The sequence below is a fragment of the Xenopus laevis genome, chromosome 3S, assembly GCF_017654675.1.
Source record: "Xenopus laevis strain J_2021 chromosome 3S, Xenopus_laevis_v10.1, whole genome shotgun sequence".
In the NCBI taxonomy this organism is placed as follows: domain Eukaryota; kingdom Metazoa; phylum Chordata; class Amphibia; order Anura; family Pipidae; genus Xenopus; species Xenopus laevis.
In genome coordinates, this window is record NC_054376.1 from 72,539,715 (window position 1) to 72,562,495 (window position 22,781).

At 37.3% G+C, this 22,781-nt stretch overlaps 1 protein-coding gene across 1 annotated transcript in view; it reads right to left on the bottom strand.

Annotated features, from left to right (window-relative positions):
- ptpn12.S (protein tyrosine phosphatase non-receptor type 12 S homeolog) overlaps positions 1-22,781 on the bottom strand; it is a 54,180-nt gene that overhangs the window by 23,977 nt on the left and 7,422 nt on the right. Inside the window, exons 2-4 of the mRNA NM_001091372.1 lie at positions 6,422-6,530; positions 4,060-4,136; positions 1,517-1,612 (exon numbers count right to left, since the gene is read on the bottom strand). Coding sequence (NP_001084841.1) covers positions 1,517-1,612; positions 4,060-4,136; positions 6,422-6,530 — 282 coding nt within the window. The remainder of the gene's footprint in view (positions 1-1,516; positions 1,613-4,059; positions 4,137-6,421; positions 6,531-22,781) is intronic.

The window sequence follows — 22,781 nt, forward strand, 5'->3', positions numbered from 1 at the left end:
CCCAATGACTCTCATATATGCATCTTAATACTTCAAAACCAACCTTGCAGTAAACATTTAAAAAATTGCTCAGCTTGTTACACAGGACATAAAACAGGAGCCTCACACCTCCCTTTAAAAATATTACAGGCTGCCATTTCTGATTACCTTCCCAATCAGATCTTGTATAAAAGAAACTAAACAAACTTGTTATACAAATCTTTACACGACTCTTAGGGGTCTATTTATTAAAGGTCCAGTTTCATTCACAAACAAAAAAAAAACCTAATTTTTATCAGAAAAAAATAGAATTTTTTCGAGATTTATATGCAAAGCAGCGAAAAATCCAAATCCGAATATATTCCAGCTAAAACCTGTCGAATTCATGTAAAAGTAAATGGCAGATGTCCTTTAAACCATTTCAAGATGTTTTTTGCTTTCACGATTTACGGATGTTTTGGGGTGTCTGACTCGGACTTTTGCTCAAGAACTCAATGTATCAAGAGTTTTTAAGCTACAAACTTGAAAAAATACATGGTATTTAAGTTTATACAATAACAAAATTCAATATATTCATAAGAATTAAAAATTTTCAAGTTTTTTTTATCCGATTTTTTTAATTTTTAGTATTAATCATTAGTAATTAATTTTAATTTAATTATAAGTAAATTTGTCAATGAGATTTAGGTAAAATTTGTTTCTGATAAAATATGGGGGGAAAAAACAAGTTTTACTATATAACCCCCTTAAACTGCTTTCCCACACAACTGACCCCATCCATGCTTGCTTTAAAAGATAAAAACTTTCATCCATAAAAATATACATGTTAATTCCAGCTACTTAAAAGCAGTCTATAATAGAGTGTGCATCATTTCTATTCTTCAAGCAACATTGATCTCAACATTTTGAGTAACTGGAATTAATATATATGTTTTTAATGGTAAACTATTTAAATTTTTATAATAAGCGCATTATGTTAGTTTCCTTCCTTATATGGTTCTTCTCTCCTGAATTTAAGTCTGGACAATATATAGGGGATATGAAACCATATTTGGTTTGTTGTGGAATATATTTGCTAAGCACCTTTGAGGTGGCAATAGCTCCACAGCTCCCCAGTGTTAATCACAGCAGCATTTGACAATTTTGTATTCAAATTACAGTCTGGTTGCCAAGCCTAGCAATTAAATAGAAAATACACCCCAGAATAGCTCTAACTTTGTTTTTCTATAAATGTTGAATAAAGCATTCTGGCATCTGCAATGACTAAGGCTAATGAAAAGCATTTTACATTACACCATTTAAAAAGATCCCCTTATAAATGAAAGAAAGGAATAAAACACACACACACACACACACACACACACACATGATTTTTAGCCAACAAACTATGGAAAGATCCAGAAAACCCATGGACCTACACATTCTGGATAATAGATCCAATACCTGTGCTCAGTAGCATTCTAACATCTACACAGTATATTAATTTGTAATCAGAAGAGAGAAGAAACCTGCAACTATAAAACTTTTAAATACTTACAGCAACGTTATACTCCCAAATCATCCTCCAGAAATCTATTACTGTGTTTGCTAATGGTCCCTGTGTAGCAATGTATGCTTTTGGCCCGTGTACTCCCTGCAAATTGATAAGAAATTATAAATTGATAAGAAGGATGTTGAATAAATCAGACACAGGAGTTTACAATTTACTTAATCTGTTAAAACAGATCAGTAAATAACACATTCCTAAATGCAGTCGTCTGGTCCCTCCCAAGATATCATATGCATGTCCAGACTTACTGGAACAGGCCTGCACAAATGCCAGAATACGAAAGGTGAATAGAGGAAATTTAAAGGAGTCTTGGATATTCTGTATAATACTTTTGTTTATGGGAATAGTTACTGCTACATTTAATGGTGTGTCAGCACTTTGGCTGACCTGTTGATTTGGCAAGATTTCTACTGCTGCCCTTAAAAAGGGTACAGCAGTACTATGAAAAAAAAAAACCTCCAGGACTTAAAGGAGAACTAAACCCCCCAAATAAGAAAATCCCCTACCTACTACCTCAGGTAGTTCCACCTCCCTGCTCCCCCCCCCCAGCATAGTTAGATACAGAGTAAGTAAAGCGGAGCTTATGGGTCCCATCTTCCAGATCTCCGGTCATCTTCGGGTCTTCTTCCTTCCCTTCGCCAATTTACCAGCACTTTTGGCGCTTGCGCAGTTGCTAAAAGCGCTCACTTACAGAAGAAGACCAAGGTGAGCTGTGCTGTGCTTATTCTGCACCAATATGTGAGCAAACGCTTATGGGCAATTTCAGGGGTAACAAACTATGCGGGGGGGGGGGTAGCAGGGATTGGGTACTGCCTAGGGTAGTAGGTAGGGATTTTTATTTTGGGGGTTTAGTTCTCATTTAACTTCTCAAGTCAATATCTAATCTATTTAACAGACTACAATACAAGTAAAGGTAGCAGGGAGTGCAGTATAATCCACAATCTATAGCAAAAAAAACTGCCCAGTGCCCCCAGACAAGTACACCCATTACAGGGGTTGTTCAACTTCCAAAAACTTTTTCCAGTTCAGTTGTTTTCAGAATGTTCCCCAGAAATAAAGACTTTTTTCAATTACTTTCCATTATTTATTTTTTACTGTTTTTCCAAAATCTAAGTTTCAAGTTGAATGTCCCTGTCTGTGGTGTTTGAGTCTTGCAGCTCAGTAATTCAGGTGCAGACTCTAAACTGTTACAATTTTGCAACATTTAGTTTATACATTACTCAGCAGCATCTCTGGAGTTATTAGCAACTATTGTATCAGTTCTAACAGCTGCCTGTAATAAAACTCAGAGATTCTACTCAGCAAGGTCAAAAATAAGAAATGTATCAACTAAATGTATCCATTTAGAACAGTTTACAGGGTCGGCTCGGCTCGGCTCGGCCCCCCCCCCCGAGCTGCTTTAGAAGGTGAAAAATTATACTTTACACTTCAATATTAGGAAAAGGGTGACACATAGAAAATAGAAAGTAATTGGAAAAAGTTGTTATTTCTGGTGATCTATCTGAAAACAACTAGTTGTTTGAAGGTGAACAACCCCTTTAATGGGCATCTGTATTATCCCCAACCAAAGGTGGGGGCTAATAGAGCCAGCAGTCAACAGTAGTTTTTTTCTAAATTGCCCCCACCAGGATACTGGGAGATGGGCAATTAAATCTAATTCGACGCATGCGCAGTTGTCGCAAACCGCTCCAAGTGCACATGCGCTGACATACCGATCTCTCATTCAGCTTACCGAGGAGCCGGAAGATGTATAAGTGGAACTCCGCTGGCAGAATCTACACCAAGGGGTAAGTATAAAGTATAGGGCATTTCCCCGGGGTTAGTCTGGGGGGGTTTACCTGGGGTGGGGGGGTACAGGTTTTTTTTTTTTTTTAATTCTTCTTCAAAAGGGAAAAAAAAACTACTGTTACCGCTGTCAGCTGTGGTTAAATCTACTCTACTGGAAGTCTCAATTCTCCTTTGCCATTGCAATTATTATTATTATTATTATTATTATTATTAAGCCCAAATAAGTAATATGTTGTACTTACAGCAATCTGGCTTAATCGCAGGGAAGATGCAAAGGGAGGCAATTTCCTGCGATTAAACCAGATCCCATGAGTAATATGTTTTATTTGCAGAGATCCTAATGTTAGGCAATAGTAAAGCAGGCCATAGACATGCAGACTTTAGCCTCTTATCCGATGACCGATCGTACGTCGCAATCTTCTGACCTGCAACTTACCATTCAGATTAAGTAAAGTAATAAAAGAACAAATCAGATGATGTTTTGGCCGTGAGAGCAATCGTACGAAAGTTATGTCTGACATATAGTAGTGACAGTCATATAGTCATAGGCAATGCATGCATATTATCGTTAGCCGACAGAAATCTTCTAACCGGTCCAATCGGCTAAATGACTGATCACCATGGTAAGCTTTAGTCATTTTTTGGCAGATGTCCACAGAGGTAGTGCAGATTTACATATATTATAAAGGTGGCAACCCTATTGCATGTTTAAAATAGCCTTAAAAGACAAGTACACACCATACCTTGATAAAATTTGCATTGATGTAATCGGATTCATGCGATTGAACTTTTAGTGCAAGTCGTACTCTGCTGTGGTCAACTGTAGGGGAAATATACAAATCAAAAGATGTGACCATTGCTAAGGAAAACCAAGAAGAATATGCTTATAAGCAAACTTCCTATACCATATCCCTATAACAATCAGTATGTACATTTTATATACTCTCAGCATCAATATATTCCTTGATTTAAAAAGTCTTATTTATGTTTATATCCTTATGTTAAAACAGTTTTTTTTTTTCGTTTCACAGAACATTTATTTTGTGCGTGTGTCTTTTACATAAGGCTAGGTACTGGCATACTCTGCATTGCTTAAGTAATTCCCCAAAGACTGCAACAGTGTTATTGGTTTCCATCACTCCTGCACTAAAATATGACCCTTGTATGAAATATAAGTAACTAAGTTTACAGAGGTGCAGTAAACCATAGCAACCAATAAGATTTTTTCTTTTTAAACAGCTCACCAGAAAATGTGGGTTGCTGATCACTTGCTATGGGTTATTTCACCTGGGCAAAGTTTATATAATTTATTAAATACAGTCAATGCACTGACAAAGAAGAGAACTTGCTTGAATGAAAAAGTGTTTGGATGAAAAGTTATGCAAAAGGCTGGGGAGGGCTTCTTTACAACTATAGAGGAAGCAGACCCATGTCCAAAGCCAGGCAAAAGTCCCCACAGCAAAGTGTTATATATACAGCTTGCAAGCAAGAGAAAGCTTATCACGATTTGCTGCAATGAGCATAGTGCTCCTCCATCAAAATATTAAAGTGATAAAAAATATCTTGTACTGCTTCCCTGCACTGGTAAATTGGATGTGTTTGCTTCAGAAACACTACTATAGTTCATATAAACAAGCTGCTGAGTAGCAATGGCGGATATTGAAAAAAGGCTAAATGGTTAAATATTGGATAACAGACAACACTGCTATGTTCTACAGAGCATATCTGCTATCTGCTGTGTAACCTGAGCTCCTTTGAATGGCTGCCCCCACTGCTACACATCAGCTGGAATATAATTGTTTTAAAGTAATAAAAATATAATGCAGTGTTGCCCTGCACCTGTGTTTTTGAGGTTTCTGTTCTTTTAAAATGCCTAGCACAAGTACACAGTAAAAAGATACGAACACTTAAAGGGATACTGTCATGGGAAAAAAAAAATTCAAAATGAATCAGTTAATAGTGCTGTTGCAGCAGAATTCTGCACTGAAATTCATTTCTCAAAAGAGCAAACAGATTTCAAAATTGAATATAAAAAAATCTGACAGGGGCTAGACATATTGTCAGTTTCCCAGCTGCCCCAAGTCATGTGACTTCTGCTCTGATAAACTTCAATCACTCTTTACTGCTGTACTGCAAGTTCGAGTGATATCACCCCCCTCCCTTTCCCCCCCAGCAGCCAAACAAAAGAACAATAGGAAGGTAACCAGATAGCAGCTCCCCAACACAAGATAACAGCTGCCTGGTAGATCTAAGAACAACACTTAATAGTAAAAACCCATGTCCCACTGAGACATTCAGTTACATTGAGAAGGAAAAACAGCAGCCTGCCAGAAAGCATTTCTCTCCTAAAGTGCAGACACAAGTCACATGACCAGGGGCAGCTGGGAAATTTACAAAATGTCTAGCCCCATGTCAGATTTCAAAATTGAATATAAGAAAATCTGTTTGCTCTTTTGAGAAATGGATTTCAGTGCAGAATTCTGCTGGAGTAGCACTATTAACTGATGCGTTTTGAAAAAAACATGTTTTCCGATGACAGGATCCCTTTTAGATAAAGCCAAATTGAACTCCCAGTAGCAACATAATATGTGCACAGTTCAGACCAGCCAATGCATCTCCTATCTGCCAAAATGTACAGCCTATGTATTAGAGGAACTCTCACCCCATGATAGACTATAGATAGACTATAGTGAAATCACACAGGGAAAGTGTGACATCTGTAAAAGCACAGCTGAGGGCTTATTTATACCAAATATCCAAAGCTGCATTAAGTTTGTGTCAGTATCACCATAAACCAAGAGTGCCCATACTTTACTAATGAGAGGTCTACTTTTTGTGATGTTGTCCCATTAGGATCTACATCCATAAAAGCATGTTAGCATTCTGTTCTATTAAATATATTACTTTAATATTATATTGCTATATTTAACAAACAACTATTTATTATGTAACCGTATTAAATAAAATGTAATAAATATCGGACAGTGTCTTGAGATATAATGATCACCAGCTTAAGGTCCACTGGTAGATCCCGATCTAATTTTTTGGCAACCCTGCCACAAATGTTTGGATTATATTTGGTTGCAAACTGAAATAAATACTTACATGGTAGAATATCTTTATATCTGTTCTTTTTAACGTTTTCTTCTCTTTCACCATTAATTGTCGGATAAATCTTGTCAGTCCTGTACTTAGTTGACAGTCTTCTGAGTTTCTAGAAATTAGATAAAACATGTTTAGTTGAAATGCGATTACAATCCGCTATTTACAGAATAAAGGCCCACACTTTATAAACTGCAAGGGAATACAAATAGTCCATAATCTCTAAAAGCCACAAAATGGGGCGGTGTAAGCCATTTGTAGTAACCATGATTGTTACATGAATGAAAAATAATCAGAGTCAGCTTGCAAATATTTTTTTTTGCTTTCTAGTGGCAGAATTTTTTTTCTAAATTTTGTAGTTATTTGGCACATAAACGTAAAATGAGAAGGAAAGTACTATGTAAACATTCATTAGTTTTGTGCGCAGTGAGATGTATACTATAATATACTCACAGCGCTGCTCTGTCCAGTACTTTCTACAGCATGTGTGGCAAGCAGCAATTTTCTCTATAAATGTGATGGCACCAAGCCCTCCACAATCGTTAACTACATAGTTACATAGCTAAATTGGGTTAAAAAACAAAAAACAGAGTCCATCAAGTTCAACCCCTCCAAATCAAACTCAGGGCATGTACTTTTACACTCTCACAATTACCCCCTCCATACACCTACATAAATATTCAATTAATATAGACATGGGTATTTAGCTTTAAAAATACTACAGTCTTCGATATTATGCTTGTCCAAGAAATCATCCAAGTTCCTCTTTAAGGCATTAATAGAATTATCACTGTGAAGAACCACCTACGTTGCTTCAAATGAGAATTCTTTTCCTCTAGTCTAAAGCGGTGGCCTCCGGTTCGATGATCCATTTTATGGGGGAAAAAAGATCTACTGCTATATGTATATGTTTATAATGGCCTCTAATACTGTACTTGTAAAGTGTAATCATGTCCCCTCTCCAGTGTCTTTTTTCCAGAGAAAACAACCCCAACCTTGACAGTCTACCCTCAAAATATAAGCCCAAAATTGCACTCCATACCAGGTAACGCCTTACCAGAGACCTACAGTATAAAGAGGCATAATTATGTTTTCATCCCTTGAGTTTATGCTGTTTTTTAAGCAAGATATAACTTTATTTGCTTCAGTAGCCACAAAGTGGCACTGCCTGGAATTAGACAACTTGTTATCCACAAAAACCCCTAGATTCTTCTCAATTATGGAAACCCCCAACACACTGTCATTTAGTTTATAACTTGCATTTATATTATGTCTGCCAAAAGTAAATAACCTTGCATTGATCAGCATTGAACCTCTTTTTCCATTTTGCTGCCCAGTTTTTCAATTTGGTCAAATCACTCTGCAAAGTGGCAGCATCCTGCATAGAACATTTTGTTCTGAACAATAAACAAGTTAAAAAGCAAAGGACCGAGGACAGAGTCCTGCGCTACACTAACAACACTGGTCCAATCAGAAAATGTTCCATTTACTACCAATCTTTGTAGTCTATCCTTCATTCTGTTCTCTATCAAAGTACAAATACTATGTTCCAGGCCAATATTTCTTAATTTAACCATAACCTTCTGTGTGGTACTATATCAAATGATTTGGCAAAGTCCAGGTAAACTACATCCACTGCCATCCCAGAGCCAAGGTTTCTGCTCATCTGATAAACCACATGTAAGCTTTTGCAAGTACATAGGTTATATAGTATTTGACTGTTTAATACCAGAATGGCTGACATACTACTGGACAGAACATCTTTCTACACCTATCAGTAAGCTCATATAAGTATTATTTCAACAATAAAGGACATTCACTGAAATCACCAAGTGCAATACATGTAAGGACAGAATGTCCAGCAATGCTCCACTTCAGCTTACTCATTCACTAGACTTGTGATACTGTTTTGTCACATATGGCAGAAAGGATGTCACTGTTATATGTAAAAAAGGCAAAAATGCATTTCCTGCTTTAGTGATCACAGGCACCATTCAACATGCTCCTGTGGAGGACTCAAAACCTTATGTTTCTGTTTTTTTCTTGCCGTTTCCATTGAGGGTTAAAGCCATCCAATTTACAAAACCAGATAAAAGAGTTTCAATTCAGAGGTTTAAATATAATACCCCACCCCCTTATGTTTACTGTGTTTCAGAGAAAACACAAGCATATGAGAAGCCACTGCTAAAATATACGAAAAGGGGGGAGTTCATTAATCTATCTTTATAAAGTAGGCTTACTAGCAGCTTCAAAGTTGGCTTAAGTGTAAGTAAGGGTGTTTCTCGCACATTTGTTCACTTATTAAGGCAAAGATAATGACATTATTAAATGGAGAGATGACTAATTCCTCTGTTACTTTACTGTAGGAAAAGGAATGTGTAATTGTCTTCAAAGAAGCAGCCAATCCCAAATAGTTTTTTATTGTGCAATAAAATGATTTTAGATGGTAAAGTGATGTACAGACTGACATTAATATGCAAACCTGTGGTACAATGCACAGCCCAGCAATACCCGTGAGGTGACCATACCTTGATCACTTAAATTATTAGGATCATGTATCCACATATTAAGTGCAATCTGTGCACAGACATTAATGGAGTTAATATTCTAGGTGCATCAAAAAACCAAAACATATGCATAGCATGTCCCAAATCACCAGGACCTGTGCATCTCAATTGGACCCATTTTATACCACCTTTGGTTACAAGTGGGTTACTAGTGATGTCAACTACTCAAAAACTGTTATAATATTCATTTCCATGTAATATTCATACAGCAAACACATGGCCATAGCTATGGTAATCTGCAGGGTATTCACTGCTGACTTCTCATATTACTTATTTACAATATGTTCCTCCTACGCACTAACCAAAAGGAAAACCTCAAGTCAAAGCACTATTTACTTACATTGTAGTTCAAACAGGTAAAAAGAATTAGCCTATGTGTTCTGTCCTTTTCATTTTCATCAAAATCTTTAAATGACATGCATTTATCTTTATTTATTTGAGTTAATGGAGTTATTTACCCAAAATATGATTTAAATACTGCAGCGTTGTCCAACATTTTCTGAGTACTTGGCTGATCACCCAATATACAAGACAGACTTTAAACAAAAAAATCAAGTGCAGTGTGAAGATCAATAAGATTATAATTCTGTTATATTGCTTTTTTTGCTGGTAAATATATATATATATATATATATATATATATATATATATATATATATATATATATATATATATATATATATATATATATATATATATATATATATATTATACCATATATGGCTTCTTTCATTATGTAGTAATGAATAATTGCAATAATGCTTTTTCAGGCCTGGGTCCCAAGGCACGGTGGACAGAAGCTGTGGGACCGCATTATGTACAAGATCCTAATGTTATTGGCTAAAATAACAAAACTGAATGAGCAATAATAGCCAAGATATAATTGGCTATAATCAAGGGTGTCGCTACTTAAATTACCATAATATAAAACCAAAAAACACAATAGTACTTAATCCCCAGAAAGCCAAGTGAATCTGTACGGACTCTTGTAAAAGGAAGGCCCTCTCCATCCTATGGCACAAGCAGTTGTATTTCAAAATAATAATATTCTCACAATTAATATAATTGGTAGCAACTGTTGCTGTGTTTAACCTTCCTAGAATTGTGTATAAAATCCTGTAATGGGGCAGAAAATTAGGGTTTTATAATTGACTAAAACGTTTAGTTTGTTCACCTTTGAGTTAACTTTTAGTATGATGTAGAGAGTGATATTCTGAGACAATTTGAAATTGGTTTTAATTTTTTATTATATGCGGTTTTTAAGTTATTTAGCTTTTTATTCAACAGCTCTCCATTTTGCAATTTCAGCAATCACGCAGCTAGTGTCCAATTTACCCTAGAAAGCATGCACGGATATGAATAAGAGATTGGAATATGAACAGGAGAGGCCTGAATAGAAAGATGAGTAATAAAAAGTACCAATAACAATACATTTGTAGCTTTACAGATTGTGTCAGTGACCCCCATTTGAAAACTGGAAAGAGTCAGAAGAAATAATTTAAAAACTATAAAAAAAAATTTAAAAAAAACTTAATGAGAACCAATTAAAATGTTGCTTAGAATTGGCCATTCTATAATATACCAAAAGATAACTAAACGGTGAACCACCCCTTTAAGAGCAATGGAACTGGATGTGAATGCCATTAGGCAATTTGTCAGCTCCTTCTTAGTGAGCGCAATATGGTGGCTATGGGAAGGTGTATGCAGAAATTTAAAAACAGAGGGGACCTCACAAGGGAAACATGCCTTTGCTGAAGCGATTGGACAGCAAAACTAGTCAGTCGATTTTGGCACTTCCGGGTTTAGAGTGAGCGGAGACACAAGGAGAGAAAATGCTGGCTACCTGATCTCTTATTCACTGAACATCAAAACCACTTAAACGTGTTAAGTGTTTAAACTTTGTTTTAAAGCGCAGTGTAAGTTACTATTACTTTTATGATTTTATAAACATTAAAATGTTTTTTACACTATGGGCGATGCACCTCTGTTTTAGTCCATTGATAGATTTCTGCTTCATGTGGTGCTGGATCCATGTGGGAAGCAAGTTAACTTACTGACACACATCTGAAAAAGTGTAATCTTGTGAGTAGGAAATTCGACTGCATGAGCTGTGATGTGATGATGAGTTTTGGGCAAAAAGGATACTGCATGATTGAGGCCTTTATATTATAACCCATTCCTGCCCTCTATAGGGGTTTAAAGGGTAACTTAACCCAAGTGTTTTGAAGACACACACAATTGATTGGTTACAAAGGGTGAATTGATTGTTTTTTAACATACTACACTATGTGCACTTTATAAAAAAAAATTTGTTTACTCCATTAGCAGTATGGTGCTGGCCATTTTGTTTGATTATTTTATACTGATACTAGAAGAGATTGTATCAGAACTGGCAGGAGAAGAAAGACTGAAGGTTAAGCAATCTAATCATTTTTTGTTTATAACCTGGAGAGAGACAAATAACCTGGAGAGAGACACAGAGAGGGGGTCTGGCAACCAAACGTATACGTGTGCACACAGTTATCCTCTAAAAGGTCTATAAATTGCTGGCGTTTCCTTTTTGCTGAATTGTTATTGCTGCTGAAAGCTATCCTTGCTATCCCTACACTTACTTTGTGAGAACCTGCCATAGCCCCCTCGTAGATGTTGACAACTCAATGCAGCAATTTTTTGTTTATGGATGCATTGGTTTCTCATATGTGATTTGTAATAGCCTTTAAAAAAAGCCCTTAGCCCGCCCCCAAATCGCTCAGAATTTACCTTTTTTTTTTCAGCCTGCTTGCCATCGTGCATGTTGCCCCGCCCCTTTTGCATCACTGACCTGCCCCTTTTGTTAAGGTAAAATAACTGCAAGGACAGGGACAAACGTCTATCGATTGCCCGGAAAAAAGGGCAGTTGCAGCACAACAATCGAAAATCTCCCTGTACCCGGATTATTCAGTGGAACTACAAAGACAGCAGGCCAGATTCATGGATATTAAGAAACGACTGCGACAGAACGAGATCTCATACTCAATGATGTACCCCTCAAGGCTTAGAGTACAGACCACCACGGGCACTAAATTCTTCGAATCCCCGAATGAAGCGTGTACCTGGCTGGACTCGTTGGGTTGGTAATTTATCATTTTTCTATTTACCCACTCTGCAACAGATACTGTTTACCTTGTTGAGGTTACACCCCCTTGTTGAAAGACTGCTACTACGGTGTGTGTAACCTCAACTTTAGAACGCACAAGATACATGCCAGTCCCTTACAGGCTTAAAGATCCCATGGACAAAATGGAGATACCATTCCGGTAAGACATTTAGCTTACAGACTGAAATACATCATGAAGGCTGGACAGTTTGTTTAAATGGGGAAAAACACTGCCCTGGAACATATATAGCTCCCCGGACAGTATCTCAAAGGGTGTCAAGACACATGAGATGCCACACAACCCCCCTTCACTTTGGGGTAACACTCTGTGCAAGGGTTAGTTCTACCCAAGTTATGGTTTCGGGAAAAGTAGCCCCAAAAGTTCATGTTGGATTGGGGCCATGGGTGGGAAGGGAAGTTGGACCAAATGGTTTATTGACAAGTTAAATGTTTGTTTATGCAAGATAACATATACAATGTACAGAGGGTAAAAATCCCAGGAGGGTAATTATGGTTTTACTGGAACGCAAGTGTGATGAAAAGGTATACAGTATAAGAGTACAAAAGATACGATAATAGCGTATGCAAATGAGAGAAATGTCCAAGATAGGGTCCACAGTGGGACAAGCAGGAGACATTTACGATTTACATTATGGCGGGTAGCATAAAACATGTAACATAGAATGTCAGGGTTCTTAATGACCCTATTAAGAGACGCACCTTCTTAAACTATGCTAGGAAATTGAAAGCTATTTTTTTTTTTATATACCTCCACCCTTTACAGGGGACCTGTTAACTAAATTTACTAAATGGGCTCTCCAATACCCCAACTCCACCACTTTACTGGCAGGGGACTTCAACACCACCCCAACCCATCCTTAGATAGATGGAAAAGGGAAGGGTCAAGGGGAAGTGGAGATAACGCAAAGTTCAGTAATTTCCTCCAATCTTTAGACCTCATAGACACTTGCATAACGTTGCACCCATGCACGCAGCAATATTCCTGATATTCCAAATCCCACCAGAGCCTGTCCCGAATAGACTTGCCATTAGCCCCGAGGACTATGCTACCACTGATTCATAGATTGATAGAATATCTACCAAGGGGTATTTCCGACCATGCCCCCTTGGAAATGATATGGGAATGGGGAGAGGTTCCTGGTTCAAGGAGCTGGCGCCTTAACACAGTCTGGCTAGATATAGTAGGGAAAACAGAGGAGATAGAAGCCTTAATAAAAGAATACTCAGATAACAATACCCCCCTAGGGGATACATCATATAAGGGAATCGTTCAAAGCATATTTAAGGGGCATTTATCTCTCTGAAATTAACACTATTAAGTACCAAAAAAAAAAGCAGAAACTACACACACACGAAGAATATCTCAAATTCCTAGAAGCCAAAACCAATAAGAAATATCTATGTCTCAAGTACAATTGTGTTTGAACAAGGGGCCAGAACAGGGAAAATGCTAGCCCACTTAGCAAGGGCCGAATCGTTTCCCCGAACTATTTCAGTAATTAGAAATATAGCAGGGGACACAATAGAAGACCCTAAGACAATTAGTACAATATTTGGAATCTATTATGAACAGCTATACCAATCCCATCCAGATCATGATAGTAACCAAATATCCACCTACCTGGATCAAACTCAACATAAAAATAGTCTAGAGGCGGAAATCACCACCGCAGAAATACTGGAAGTCATCAAATCACTCACTAGTGGGAAGTCGCCAGGGAGGGATGGACTCCCCATAGAAATATACAAAACATACACTGACACGCTAGCCCCCCAACTTTTGTCAGTAAATACTTTGGCCCTGGCCTCAGGGTAACTCCCCCATTAATGAGAGAGGGAACAATTATAGTACTGCCAAAACCCGGTAAGGACACACTAGAATGCAGATCTTATAGACCCATTTCCTTATTGAACTGTGATGTGAAAATTCTAGCAAACGTGCTGGCTAGAAGACTACAGCAAGTAATAGAGACACTTATAGCTCCTGACCAAACTGGCTTCATGCCCCACAAGAGCACTGCAATAAATCTTAGAAGGCTATATATGAACTTAACTATAGATCATGACAATAAGGAAGACAGGGCCTTGGCAATGCTGGACATAGCCAAGGCTTTTGATACAGTGGAGTGGCCTTTTCTTTGGCAGGTGATGACTGAGATGGGATTTGGCCCCCATTTCCTGGCACTCACTCAGTTATTATACTCCAAACCAGTGGCATCAGTAGTAGTATATGGGATAGCATCCCCATACCTCACGCTGGCTTGAGGAACGAGGCATGGATGCCCCCTGTCCCCGTTCCTATTCGCAATCACGATTGAACCACTAGCTGCAATTATCTGAAAAGACCCAGAGATAATAGGCTGGAAGGTGGGACCCATCCAGGAGAAAGTATAGTTATACGCTGATGATTCACTGATTTACCTGGCTGATTGTAAAACCTCCCTCGATAAACTGGAATCCCATCTCCGGGCATTTGGGGACAACTCGGGTCTAAGAGTAAACCTGTCCAAATCCACACTATGCCTAGTATATAAACTGTATGTCCTACCTTTATACAAAAAGGAAGGCTCCTGGGAAATTTGAAAAGGTATGGGGCTCATGGCCAACCTGCTAAACATGGGTAATGACCGTAATTGCTTTACCAATAGTATATACATATCAATGTGTAATTCCCAGCAATCACACATTTGTTTTTTTTACCTTACACTTGCAAAGGTCGCTTTATCCTGGGGGTTTTTTTTTATTTTACATTAGTTCTTTTAGTTTTATGTTACAAGTTACTGAGTTATGACTATGCCAATATACAAAATTCATGTACTATAAATGTTTATTGTTCATTATGATATGTAACATACGAACATGTATAGAGCTTGTAAGATAATGTAACAGCGAAAGTACATGTACTGAATTTTATTGACCAATAAAGGTTATGATGTTAAAAAAACCATAGGTGCTAGTGTAATCTGCAACACAAAAGAAAACCACTAGAAACAACCACTACTCCCTCTTTAGCACCTGTTTTCACTAGATATCAATAATTATAATTAGCCCTGTACAAAAAATGGCTACATACATTGAAGATACAGTTTTACCTACAAAGAAACCAAGAACTGACAGAAGAAGTAAAGAGGGCCATAATATAGCAATATTAATTATAGAGCATTTTTTTTAATATTGATTAACCTCAAATGCTTTTACAAACTCCTTTATATGGTTTTTACCATTCAGAAAAATATCCATTTGCTTGAAAACGGTCTTGAGCAAGAAAGATTCACTAAACAGAAAATTAAAAATTGCGAATGTGTACCACGGAATGTAACAGAAAGTTATCCAACTGGAAATAGAAAAACAGAAATAGCACAGTGCTGGGAAAAAGGCAATGTAGCGGAATTAGACAACAGACGTATTTATAACTCAAGGAGGAGAGCAGAAAGTTCAACGCAAAAAGAAAAAAATGGAAAATCTATATAAGACAATCATACAACTAAGTCAGAACATTTATAAAAGGTCCATCATATTTCAAAGATCTATACAATAAAATTGTATGCATGTTAAACACACTGTATGTAAGCATAAAAAATATGTAGAAACAATGCACATGGGCCCTATTTTAAATGTTCACATTTAGAAATGTCATGGGCTAACAAGAATGTAGCATATTGCAACTTAAATGACAGGGGAAACTTACCAAGTCGCACAGTAGGGGGCACATTTACCTAGGGTCGAATATCGAGTGTTAATTAACCCTCGATAATCGACCGTCAAAGTAAAATCTTTCGACTTCGAATATCGAAGTCGAAGGATTTTGCGTTATTCCTGCGATCGAACGATCGAAGGAATAATCGTTCGATCGAACGATTTTAATCCATCGATCAAAGGATATTCCTTCGATCAGGAAATTGTTAGGAAGCCTATGGGGACCTTCCCCATAGGCTAACATTGGCCTCGGTAGGTTTTAGGTGGCGAACTAGGGGGTAGAAGAAATTTTTAAAGAGACCATTCGATGGTCGAAGTAGCCATATTCGACCATTCGAAATTCAAACTATTTTTCCTCTATTACTTCGCTCGAACTAAGTAAATGGGCCCCTCTGTGTCACAATAGCATACAAATTCTTATGTTCTATGCTCCTGTGTGCACTCATACAGACTTTATAGGGGTTATTTATTAAAGTCCGAATGCAAAAAAAAAAAAAAACTTTTCTAAATTGATACATTTAGTTAATACATATCTGCACCTGAATTACTGAGCTGCCAGATGGAAACACCAGAAACAGGAACATTCAGCTTTAAACTTATATTTTGGAAAAACAGTAAAAAATAAATAATGGAAAGTAATTGAAAAAAAGTCTATTTCTGGGGAACTTTCTGAAAACTGAAAAAAGTGTTTGGGATGTGAACAATCCTTTTAAGAGTTTTTTTTTTTTTTACTATAAAATCCAAATTTTTAGTAGAAAGAAAACACTCAAATTTTTCGAGATGTATTATACCTCTAGTATGGAAAAAGTCTGAATCCAAAAAGCCGACACCTGCCCAGGAAGTATATAAGCCAATGGGAGATGTCTCTATCGCATTTGGAAGTTTCTGTGGTCTTTGTTGGAATTAACACGAAAATCTGACGATTTCGGGCAAAAATCCGAAAATACAGACTTTTCTGGGAAAAAGTCAGAAACATAATCAAGAAATTCTGGAAAGAAATCCAAAGAAAAAAAAACGTATTTTCGCTCAATTTTATCGAGTTTTTCCCTGATCCGATTTAATCCTGCTTTTTTAATAATAAATAAGGCCAACCTGTGGATTCTAGTTTGGTATGACTTTTATCTGTTACTATGTTACTATGTTACTATGTTACTATGTGGATTCTAGTTTGGTATGACTTTTTTTTTTTTATATATATAAAATAGTCAGAAAAATTTGATAAATAACCCTCTATATGTAAGGAGTTGGAACAACTGCTATTGCATATAGAACACTGAAAAACTGCATACATTGCTGATAATGCTTATAGCATCTCACTAGATTCAGTGATATGAAATAATCAACTGGGGGAAGTTTAGCTCACTACTTACACAACAAAGGAACAGTTTGTAATCTGAGAGAACATCTCTGGTTCTCCTTGGAAAATTGCAGAACTGCAACAAAGCACCCCTTATGCCTAACCCAATGATTTCAGGGAGGCAAGGAGAGGCAACAAATTTCTTAAATTTAAGAAAGTAATTTGCCTGAAAAACGACACTTACTCAAGTTTAAGCGTGTCTGCACAGCTTGGTGATGGTGAGAGGGATTATCACTATGGAAAGACTAATGGTGTACATGCATAATACATACATACGGTACATAATCATGGGGTTTGCACATTCTCCTTTGTGCTTGCGTTGGAAGTTCAGTATATTTCCACATTCCCAGGTTATGGGCTCCCAATCAAATATGACATAAGGTATGTAAATGCGTAAGGACATTAGATTGTTAGCTTCACTGTTGCAGGGACTAAATAATATATCATCTCTGTAAAACTCAGTGGAATATGCCAGCACTATACAACAAAACTTCAATTTGACATCCCCTGATTTAAAGTTTTCCCTCATATTAAATGCTTTTTTTGTGGTCTCTCCTATATATTATGCAGAATTAATTTCCCTGATTTTACACCATTTTTTTTGCTGGTCCCCTGAAAATGTTAAGTGGGGGTTCTACTGTATATATAAATTAAAATACTAGTTAGGGTGCTTTTCTTCCACTTTGATCCAAGTACCCAAATGGTTTACAGTTCCACGCAATGGATCGCCACCTTTATAAGTAAAATGATTGCAACAATAATAAAGATACTACTCATTTAAAAAGTGTACTATTGAATTGAGCAAATTATATACTTACTAGACATTAAGCCCGTTAAATGAACAGGCGCTAGAACATATGTAGTCAAACATTTATAAAAACAGACGGACACAGGGACTGGACGAATTCGCCAGAGACGGTCCGTGGGGCACATGCGCAGTAGCGCAATCCCACGGACACAGGGACTGGACGCAGAGACACTTCAACTTTATTATATAGGATGTGTCGATTTATCATTTGTAGAGTAATAAGTTCATAACTAAAAATCAAGTACTGTTCATACCATTGCCTGATCATATTTTCATACTAATGTTCACTCTCAAATTTTATAATAAAAAAAGCCGTCTTTTAAAATGGCTTAGCAAAAAGAAAGTTTAAGCAGTACAAAAAAGTACACATTTACCACATGCTTACATTTTTTAACATGCCAATACAAGAGAAGGTTTTCACTTGGTATACACATTACATACCCTGAGGCACTAAATATTTTGAAGGATTGCTTTAACCTATGTTTTGAAATGAAAGGACACATTGCGTTTACGGACGCGCATGCACACACCTTTCAGACTTTTGAACTCAGCTCCAGGGATGTGCCTGAACATTACAGATTTTCCCCCGAGATAACATTCCTCTCTTAGCAGCAAGAGAGAAAAAATGCATAATTGGTTTCTGGAAGTAAATTCTACACCATTCACTTTCACCTTCACAGTAGAAAAGAAAGAAATGAAATTGTAAATGTAGGGTTTATTTATGAACTCTACCTGATATTTGATATGAACACCACAGAAAACTACTTTTTCCAATAAGAACAACGTTACTGCTAAAGCATTATCTGTATAGAATACATCATTAGCCTGTTACTGTAATGGAAAGAGATCTGTCTGAAAACCCCAATTAATTAGCATGAGGAAATAAAATACACGGAAGTAAATCTGTTTCCAAAAATGGCACTACCATTGCTGAAGAAGCACAATTACAAATTAGGCAACAATGGAATCCAAGAGACAGGCAGCATTAACAAGCACAACATAAATCCAGTTAAGTTAACCACAGAACACCAGGTTGGACCTAAATAGATACAATTGAAGAAGTTGATACATATACCATATTTATTTATTTTTTTACTATAAATAGCCGTCAGACTAATAAAAGATTAAATAAAAACCTGCACACAGTTGCCATTTCAGTGGCCAGACATTCATACATGAAATGAATACTCTTTACCATGATTTGTATACTTGCTTAAGTTCTACTCTTCTAACCCAGTCATCTATTTTATATACCTATATCCATCTATAGCAGAGGTCCCAAACCTTTTTTACCTGCGAGTTGGGGAGCAACATGAGCATGAAATGGTTGCTGGGGGTGCCAAATAAGGGCTGTGGTTGGCTATTTGGTAGCCCTACATCTGGGGTGTCCAAAAGGTAGATCGGGATCTACCAGTAGACCTTTAGCTGGTGAACAGTAGATCTCAAAACATTTATTTTTTTTATTAAATATAGCAATATAGATTTTTTTATACATTTTCTCATGAATCAATATTTAAGTAATATGTTTGATAGATGTTACATAAGATCATCATATGGGGTATGAAATATGCCTATAGTTATTCTTACTTTTATTTCCATTTTTTTTTAAAGGAGAACTAAAACCCTTTGCTCATAAAAACCCCTACCCTCCATAGTCCCCTCTCCCTGTTCTGGTGTTCACACAAGCAAATGCCCCATAGCTGGTAATTACCCCTCATTGCCAGCGCAGAGTCAGCGAAACGGAGCTCACGGGTGCTCTCTTGTGGCGCTTCGAGAATCTTTGGGTACCTTCGGCAATATACGTGGCTTTCGGCACATGTGCAGTTGTTCAGGACCGAATATTGCTACAACTGCACATGCCCCGATTGGACGCTTACTTTCTGAAGTTTCCCGAAGCGCTGAATATGGCCTGTGAGCGCTGCTGCATTGATTCTGCAATGAGGGCTAATTACCAGCTTAGGGACATTTACTTGTGTGAACACCTGTGAGGGTGGGAGCAGGGAGGAGGGACTATGGAGGGTAGGGGTTTTTATTAGAATGGGGGTTTAGTTCTCCCTTAAGATAATCATTGATCGCATATTAACATGTTTACAACTATATTCTTAACAGTTTAATCACTATCACTATTCATGACAACAAAAGATTTACGGATCCACCAAATCCAGAAAGTAGGATATACAACTGCAGGATTTGATTAAAAGTATTCAACTGTACTGAATCCAAAGCCAAAAAGTCATGTGACATTAAAACTCTGAGCAACCATTTTTTTTTGTTAACGATGAATACATTTTTTATCTTAGCTTTGAATATAAATTTGGCCTGAATCGAAAAATGTTGTGTTCAGTGCATCTCTGCTGAATACCTTACTCCTTTTGCAGATATAATAAGCCAGTTCAAAACAGCTCAAGTTCAATGTCTACAAAACAATACCAGAGCTTAAATGTGCAAGATGGTGCCAACTCCTACACTATGGGGCAAATTTACTAAGTGCTTCGCGTGCAGCACAACACTTAGCCAGGTGAAAATTCGCCCAGACAGCGCTAATTCACTAACATGCGAAGTTGTGTACAGGGCGCCGAACGCTGGCAAAGTTGCGCTAGCGTTAATTCGGCAAGCAGAGCGAAGTTGTGCTAGCGCTGTCTAATTTGCATATGGCGGGTTATAGAGTTGTTATATTGCCCTACACATGAGCCCAGTGTATAGTTTATGTGCCCTATGTTAGGAAATGTAGGGGGGAAGCCAGTTACCCCAAAAAAATGTATGCTCTTTTGCAGCCTACCACCCTGAAAAAAGGAAAAGACGCCAGCATTCTTTCAAATAAATTTTGAGGTAGTTCTATCTACTCTATTAAGTTGGCAAAGGCAAGTCTGGCGCAAGAGGTAACGGTCAGAAAAATCTGCATCTTAGGGAATTTGCGCAGTTAAGTCCCTTCGCCAGATCACAACTTCACCTAGCTATTGAGTGTGAATGAGCGCCAGCGTCAGTCTCCTTCGTTAGCAAAGTTACGCCTGCGCCCATTAGTAAATCTGCGAAGTACTGAAATGATGTCACGCTTGTGAATTTTCGCCACTGTTAGTCACTTCGCCCTTTATTAAATTTTCCCCTATTTCCCAGTGTTGATATACCACATTGCTCAGGTTTTACACTTATTAGTGGATGTGATTGACACTAGTATATCTTTCACCTTTGCATCTCTTTGTAATAGATATTAATTAATATTATATTAAGTCAGTATTTCAGTGCCTTTTCTCTCACAAAATAAAAACTGCAAATGCAACAAAGATTTCCTAAAATGCAACAAATGAGACAAACTGCTAATATTTCAAAAGCAAAATTGTATTAACAGATCCCTTTGTCAGCACAGGGCTATTACTGCATATGGCTTGCACACAAATTGTTTTCAACACTGTTCATTCCAAAGCCATTATGTGTGGCTTACACAATGAAAGTGAGGCAACATCCTCTTCCTGTTCTCCTAAAGAATGCTTGTGTAGCCAAATCTCCAATTCATACCCATCACAAGAAACTGTGACAGAGCTTTTTTGTGGTAAAAGAGCAGACATTTTAAAAGAAAAACCTTGAAGGGCAACAATATCTACAGAACGGGTTTTAGTTAAAATGAACACCTAGGAAACCACTACTAAAACAGTGACTTATGATCACAGATGTCTGTTTTTTTTTCAGGAAATAATCATTCAGTGCTTCACAGTCCTGTAAAAGCATTTTTGATTTTCAGTTTTCAAAAAGTAAATCCTGTGTGCCACTGCCTTAAAGTTATACTGACAAAACTGACACTAAAAATTTTCTTTTCAAAATATGAATCTACATTAAAATTTACCCATAGGTCATGTTGATCATTTATACTTGAAGTAATTGTCGCTTGAAGTTCCTAAACCTGACTGTTTTGCCAACCTGACTGTCCCTTCTTAACCTGTCAGAGTTTCTAATGCTAACGGACTACTGCTGCACAAATATGGCAGCCTCCTCATAGAGGAACAGGGTAGTAAGAAAGGTAATGTAAAAGCATCAGGCAAATACTTTTATAGCAAAATTATAAATAGCATTCAAAGACAATGTTATGATAGATAATAAAAAAGCTAATTCTCTGATGTCGGTATCTCTTTAAGCAAGTGTAAAAAATTGGTACATATAGGATAGATTTTTTGAAGGTTTGCTCTCCCAATTTTAGCACTGAATAACCTAGCACATGAGCCACATTCAAATGTAAAATGAGTTGGAGAGCAGCAGAAGAATTAAAATAATTCCAGTTAAAAAGGGCTGTTATTGGCTATTTGGTAGCCTCTATGTGGTCTGGCAGCTGACAGGAGGCTCTGGTTGGTGAGCAACTTGTTGCCAATGAGCCACTGGTTGGGGATCACTGACCTAGAATAAGTAATAAAAGAGGCAATGAGAAGATTAACTCAAATTTACTGTGTCTCTCTAGTTTGTTCTCAGTGTCTAGTATCAATACAATCCATCTCTGTCTGTTTGAAGTCTCCCAAATTCCTTTTGGTGTTTGAAAGCCCTCACTTTGGGGCAAGAGTAAAATGCCTGCCCTGCACATGGCTTGTTTTGCCTTTCTCCTTTAGCAATCATGCAGGTGGTGGTAGCAGCAGGAGGCACAAGGGAGCACATGTGCATATTGACAGAGTGGCAGAGGGAAATTACATTGCATGGTTTATGTATGATGGCAGCCGTAAATGTTAAGCGTATACAGAGAGAAAAGCATGGACTAGTCAGATATAGTAAAGATTTCTCATCAATAAATGCAGTAATTT